At 49.1% G+C, this 6,876-nt stretch overlaps 1 protein-coding gene across 1 annotated transcript; it reads left to right on the plus strand.

Moving 5' to 3' along the window:
* Positions 1–46: 46 nt before the first annotated feature.
* sqstm1 (sequestosome 1) lies at positions 47–1,839 on the plus strand. Its single transcript, XM_029427226.1, has 6 exons — positions 47–279; positions 353–421; positions 502–641; positions 969–1,112; positions 1,207–1,372; positions 1,504–1,839. The coding sequence occupies exons 1-6, from the start codon at positions 153–155 to the stop codon at positions 1,665–1,667; spliced, it is 810 nt and encodes a 269-aa protein (XP_029283086.1). The 5' UTR covers positions 47–152; the 3' UTR covers positions 1,668–1,839.
* Positions 1,840–6,876: the final 5,037 nt, after the last annotated feature.

Consider the following 6,876-nt stretch of genomic DNA (forward strand, 5'->3'; position numbering starts at 1 on the left):
TTACTTTAAGTAAGATATGAGTTTGTTCAATTTAAACTCAAGTAAACACTTTCTTATTATTGTTGTTATTTGTTGTTTCAGCCCTGCTGTGACTGATAAGTGTTGTTGTTTCAGCCCTGCCCTGAGACTGACAGGATATTTTGATTAACTGTATGCAGTGGTTTCCTCGGGGGAAATGGATGAAGAGGATGAGACACTGCATGTGGAACCAGAACCAGAACCAGGATCAGGATCAGCCTGGACCCTCCAAACCTGCTGCAGACTGCAGCGCCCCCTCTGGTAAACTGACAATCTAATAATAACCAATAATCTAATAATAACCAATAAACTGACCTCTGACCTCCATCTGCAGCCTCTCAGGCCAACGTGGACTTCCTGAAGAACATCGGCGAGGGCGTTGCAGCCATGTTGAGCCCACTAGGTGAGTGATGAGCGGCTTTCTGATTGGCTGTTTAGAGACTGAAATGGAGGTTAACAGGAAGTGATGTTGTGTGGACGCAGGTATTGACGTGGACATCGACGTGGAGCACAAGGGCCAGAGAACGAAGGTGACCCCTGACCCTCAGAGTGTGACCCCTGACCCTCAGAGTGTGACCCCTGACCCTCAGAGTGTAACCCCAGACCCTCAGAGTGGGACCCCCTGACCCTCAAAGTGAGCTGGTGAAGGGTGATGGGGGCAGAGCCAGCAGCAAGGGGTCAAAGGTCAGTTCATCATCAAAAACAGTTCATTTTGTTTTCCCTACTAACGTACTGCTACTTAACCAAAAGGTCGATCGCGATCGACAGGGTAGTGCGGGTAGATCGCACACTGTTTAAAAAAAATAATATATTATTATTCCCCCAACGGAACCCTGTGAAATTCAAGTTTTTTTTTCTTGCCTTGCGCATTCACATTCCCTCCTCCGCTCTGTTTCGCTCCCACACACGAGTGCGCACACCTAGTCAGAGACAGAGCGGAGGAGTGAACTACGCACCAGCACCCCCCCCCACCACCACCATTTTTTAATACAGGTAGATCACTTGGACCTGCTCATTTTAAAAGTAGCTCACATGCCAAACAAGTGTGGGCACCCCTGACGTACTACATTCTAATTCACGTGACATATTTTCCTGTAAGTATAAATAATATTTTTGTGCACTGACTCACATCAGGCTGGTCTCAGTCTCAGATCAGTGTAACCAGTAAACCCAATCTGTGCTCTGCAGGTGTGCAGAGACTCTGATGACGAGTGGACTCACCTGAGCCCCCGAGAGGTCGACCCCTCCACCGGAGAGCTGCAGTCCCTCCAGCCCGAGGACCAGGCTCCCCCGTCGGGACAGCAGGGTCCAACAGGTCTGAGGGAAGCTGCTCTGTACCCTCACCTGCCCCAAGGTAAGACCCCCCCCCCCCCCTTGTCTTCTCCGTTTAATCCAATCAATCTTTTTCACGCAGTAAAATTATATAGGTTTAATACATACTATGACTTTTTACACACTATACTTTGCCTTCATTACCCCCCACAGAGGCGGACCCCCGCCTGGTGGAGTCTCTGTCCCTCATGCTGTCGATGGGCTTCACTGATGAAGGCGGCTGGTTGACTCGTCTGCTTCAGGCCAAAAACTTCGACATCGGCGCCGCACTTGACACCATCCAGTACGCCAAACAGCCCCGCCCACACCAGCCCTGATGATGTCATCTATACTAAACCAAAAGGAGACGATTAATATACTGCCGTCACGTTTCCTGTAATCTGAGTTTATAAATTCTCTTTGATCTAAACGTTGTCTCATTGAATTACTGTTTATACTCCTTTTATCTTTATTGTGTTAATCTCAACAATAAAAAAATGAAGAACTGAATATGTGGTCAAGAGTCGAATATTACAAAGTACACAACAAGTACTCTCAATTACACAATATGTATTCTCTGGTATAAAGAAACGCTGTTCAGTTTATAAATTGTCAAAGCTGAAGTCCTCTCAAATATGGAGGAAACAGGAAGTGGGGGGCGGGGCCTGGTGAGGGGCGTGATGTCATTACAAGACAGAGAGGAAGCCCCGCGCTCTGACCTCCCCCGCTCCTCCTGACAGTCAGAACTGAGGAAACGAGGCCACTTGGAGACAGGACTAGGACTGGGAGGATTAATGCTCTTCTTACTGGGAGAACTGGTGTATGAGGACTGAAGTTTGACTGCAGAAAAAAGAAGTCAGAAGGATTTTTAAGCAGATATAATATAACTTTTTACGACATACTAGAACTTTTCTTACAACGTTCCACATTAAACTGCAGAGTCCGCTAACTTTAGCTAACAGCACTAGCATTGATGAATGCTCATAAGGCATCTGTTCCTGCAGTAAGGGTTGATAAATGTTGTGTGTGATGTCAGCATGTTACCTGTTCAGGTGTCCCGTTGTCCTCTCTTTCTGTTAAACATCATAGACCTTTTTAAAATCTGCTTCCTGCATTCATAATTAAACTAAATAGAAAACTTTTTATCTCTTCAAAAATAATTTGAGTATTTTTTATATCTGAATCACTGTTTTCTCTTCATGTAAAACAAAATATTTTTGATGACATTTTACACCTCTAGCAACAGTCACCTGTCAATCACGCTGTTGCCATGGAGCTGCCTGGTCATTAAAACATTCTCCTCCTCCGCCTCCTCAGGTGTGTCCAGGTATTTGCTCCAGCGGCTCACCTGGGCCCTGCCCACCTGGAGGCAGTCAGAGAGGAACAGAGCAGAGTACATTTACTACGTTAAACCTTCATTAAATATTGAAGTAGACCTCTGTGTGTGTGTGTGTGTGATCACCTGGTCGTGTTCCTCGGGTTCATCCTCTCCATCTGTCTCCACTTGCTTCCTGTTAACAACATTAAGCAGCTGAAAATATTCTAAATATAGCGTACACTTAAACTGATTTTTTAGATGTGTAAGATCCACAGCAGCACGTTAGTATGGAGTTTCGCCGTGTGCTGCAAGGGTCAGAGGTCAAAAGTCAGAGGGAGATGCTGTACAGTCTGTGAAGCCCCCTGAGACTAATGCGTAATTTGGGTTATTTGATCTACTGTATCTGGAAAAGACACCTGGACAGCAGGTGGGATGTATGATGGGACAGGTTGATTACCATAGCGACCAGGCTTCATGCTCCTGTTCCTCCATCTCGGCTCCTCTCATGGCGTTCAGTTTCTGAACGTGACGTCTGTAGTTGGCCCCGGAGCCCCGCCCAAACTCCTGTCAACCAATCAGCACACAGGCAATGCAGTCAGGTGGCGATGCAGTCAAGTGATGCAGTCAGGTGGCGATGCAGTCAAGTGGCGATGCAGTCAAGTGATGCAGTCAGGTGGCGATGCAATCAGGTGATGCAGTCAAGTGGCGATGCAGTCAAGTGGCGATGCAGTCAGGTGGCGATGCAGTCAGGTGATGCAGTCAAGTGGCGATGCAGTCAGGTGGCGATGCAGTCAGGTGATGCAGTCAGGTGATGATGCAGTCAAGTGGCGATGCAGTCAAGTGGCGATGCAGTCAGGTGGCGATGCAGTCAGGGGCGATGCAGTCAGGTGGCGATGCAGTCAGGTGGCGATGCAGTCAGGTGGCGATGCAGTCAAGTGGCGATGCAGTCAAGTGGCGATGCAGTCAAGTGATGCAGTCAAGTGGCGATGCAGTCAGGTGGCGATGCAGTCAAGTGATGCGTCAAGTGTTGCAGTCAGGTGGCGATGCAGTCAGGTGGCGATGCAGTCAAGTGATGCAGTCAAGTGATGTAGTCAGGTGGTGATGCAGTCAAGTGGTGATGCAGTCAGGTGGTGATGCAGTCAAGTGGCGATGCAGTCAGGTGATGCAGTCAAGTGGCGATGCATTCAGGTGGCGATGCAGTCAGGTGATGCAGTCAGGTGGCGATGCAGTCAGGTGATGCAGTCAGGTGATGCAGTCAGGTGGCGATGCAGTCAGGTGATGCAGTCAGGTGGTGATGCAGTCAAGTGGTGATGCATTCAGGTGGCGATGCAGTCAGGTGATGCAGTCAGGTGGTGATGCAGTCAAGTGGTGATGCAGTCAAGTGGCGATGCAGTCAAGTGATGCAGTCAAGTGGTGATGCAGTCAAGTGATGCAGTCAGGTGGTGATGCAGTCAAGTGGTGATGCAGTCAAGTGGCGATGCAGTCAGGTGATGCAGTCAGGTGGTGATGCAGTCAAGTGGTGATGCAGTCAAGTGGCGATGCATTCAGGTGGCGATGCAGTCAGGTGATGCAGTCAGGTGATGCAGTCAGGTGGCGATGCAGTCAAGTGGCGATGCAGTCAGGTGGCGATGCAGTCAAGTGATGCAGTTAAGTGATGCAGTCAAGTGGCGATGCAGTCAAGTGGCGATGCAGTCAAGTGATGCAGTCAGGTGGCGATGCAGTCAGGTGGCGATGCAGTCAAGTGATGCAGTCAGGTGGTGATACAGTCAAGTGGCGATGCAGTCAGGTGGCGATACAGTCAAGTGGCGATGCAGTCAGGTGGCGATGCAGTCAAGTGATGCAGTTAAGTGTTGCAGTCAGGTGGCGATGCAGTCAAGTGGCGATGCAGTCAAGTGATGGAGTCAAGTGTTGCAGTCAGGTGGCGATGCAGTCAAGTGGCGATGCAGTCAGGTGATGCAGTCAAGTGGCGATGCAGTCAAGTGATGCAGTTAAGTGTTGCAGTCAGGTGGCGATGCAGTCAGGTGGCGATGCAGTCAAGTGATGGAGTCAAGTGTTGCAGTCAGGTGGCGATGCAGTCAAGTGGCGATGCAGTCAGGTGATGCAGTCAAGTGGCGATGCAGTCAGGTGGTGATGCAGTCAGGTGATGCAGTCAGGTGGCGATGCAGTCAAGTGGCGATGCAGTCAGGTGGCGATGCAGTCAAGTGGCGATGCAGTCAGGTGGTGATGCAGTCAGGTGGTGATGCAGTCAAGTGGCGATGCAGTCAAGTGGCGATGCAGTCAAGTGGCGATGCAGTCAGATGGCGATGCAGTCAAGTGATGCAGTCAAGTGTTGCAGTCAGGTGGCGATGCAGTCAAGTGGCGATGCAGTCAGGTGATGCAGTCAAGTGGCGATGCAGTCAGGTGATGCAGTCAGGTGGCGATGCAGTCAGGTGGTGATGCAGTCAGGTGGTGATGCAGTCAAGTGGCGATGCAGTCAAGTGGCGATGCAGTCAAGTGGCGATGCAGTCAAGTGATGCAGTCAAGTGGCGATGCAGTCAGATGGCGATGCAGTCAAGTGATGGAGTCAAGTGTTGCAGTCAGGTGGCGATGCAGTCAAGCGATGCAGTCAAGTGGCGATGCAGTCAGGTGATGCAGTCAAGTGGCGATGCAGTCAAGCGATGCAGTCAAGTGGCGATGCAGTCAGGTGATGCAGTCAAGTGGCGATGCAGTCAGGTGGCGATGCAGTCAAGTGGCGATGCAGTCAGGTGGCGATGCAGTCAAGTGGCGATGCAGTCAAGTGATGCAGTCAGGTGGCGATGCAGTCAAGTGGCGATGCAGTCAGGTGATGCAGTCAAGTGGCGATGCAGTCAGGTGGCGATGCAGTCAAGTGGCGATGCAGTCAGGTGATGCAGTCAAGTGGCGATGCAGTCAGGTGGCGATGCAGTCAAGTGGCGATGCAGTCAAGCGATGCAGTCAAGTGGCGATGCAGTCAGGTGGCGATGCAGTCAAGTGGCGATGCAGTCAGGTGGCGATGCAGTCAAGTGGCGATGCAGTCAGGTGATGCAGTCAGGTGGACGACCTCTCTACCTCCTGAGCCACAGCATGAATTAATTGTGTTCGCTCTAATGAGTGGATGAACGACGGCGTGCACTGACCTTCAGCAGCGACTGCTTCTCCCCGCAGTTTACAGCTCCACCGATTTACCTTCTTCACCTGACAGACACAGCACAGGACAGACTGCTCAAAGATATATATAACTAGTACATGTATTAAGTAGTATAATGTCGACGTACTTAACTTACTAGTTAAAGATCTGAGTACTTCTGACTGTGGATACACTTATTTTGTATATATTATTATTTACAAACAAATATGGGAGTACTGATTCACCGCTAGCTTAGCAGTTAGCTCAGTAGTCACAGCCATAGACATACAGTTAGCCTGTCTGTTAGCCTTTAGTCTGTCTGTTAGCCCTTAGCCTACTTGTTAGCCTTTAGCCTGCTTGTTAGCCTTTAGCCTGCTTGTTAGCCTTTAGGCTGTCTGTTAGCCTTTAGCCTACTTGTTAGTCTTTAGCCTGCTTGTTAGCCCTTAGCCTGCTTGTTAGCCTTTAGTCTGTCTGTTAGCCCTTAGCCTACTTGTTAGTCTTTAGCCTGCTTGTTAGCCTTTAGCCTGCTTGTTAGCCTTTAGGCTGTCTGTTAGCCTTTAGCCTACTTGTTAGTCTTTAGCCTGCTTGTTAGCCCTTAGCCTGTCTGTTAGCCCTTCGCCTGTCTGTTAGCCTTTAGTCTGTCTGTTAGCCCTTAGCCTACTTGTTAGCCTTTAGCCTGCTTGTTAGCCCTTAGCCTGCTTGTTAGCCCTTAGCCTGTCTGTTAGCCTTTAGCTCAGTGTATCTCTGTGTCTGAGTTTATTTGTTACTTGTTGAACCGGGAAGCTCTGACAGGTAAAACACTTGAGCACGTGAAACTCCTGAACCATGATGGACCGACGGTAAAAGTCTCCGGTTCTCCAGTTCTGATGGTTCTTCTCCAGCTGACTTTTCCCGGGATTGTTTGAACCGTTGAAAGTGTGAGACGTGACAAGCCAAGCCGAGCAGGGCCGGAGGACAACAGACATTAACTTTTATTATTATGTTGTATAATGTGTTAGTATAATGAGGTTCATTATTAATAATGAGGTTTATTATTTATAATAAGGTGTATAATTAAATGTATTGTCAGTCTGTTTTCAGCAGCTTTTATAAACCGATGATTGCG

Source organism: Cottoperca gobio, unplaced genomic scaffold (assembly GCF_900634415.1).
Source record: "Cottoperca gobio unplaced genomic scaffold, fCotGob3.1 fCotGob3_302arrow_ctg1, whole genome shotgun sequence".
In the NCBI taxonomy this organism is placed as follows: domain Eukaryota; kingdom Metazoa; phylum Chordata; class Actinopteri; order Perciformes; family Bovichtidae; genus Cottoperca; species Cottoperca gobio.

Coding starts and splice junctions, on each gene's coding strand:
- sqstm1 (XM_029427226.1), top strand. CDS start 153: ATGCAGTGGTTTCCTCGGGGGAAATGGATGAAGAGGATGAGACACTGC. Junction 422..501: donor AGCCATGTTGAGCCCACTAG/GTGAGTGATGAG, acceptor GTGTGGACGCAG/GTATTGACGTGGACATCGAC. Junction 1,373..1,503: donor GTACCCTCACCTGCCCCAAG/GTAAGACCCCCC, acceptor TACCCCCCACAG/AGGCGGACCCCCGCCTGGTG.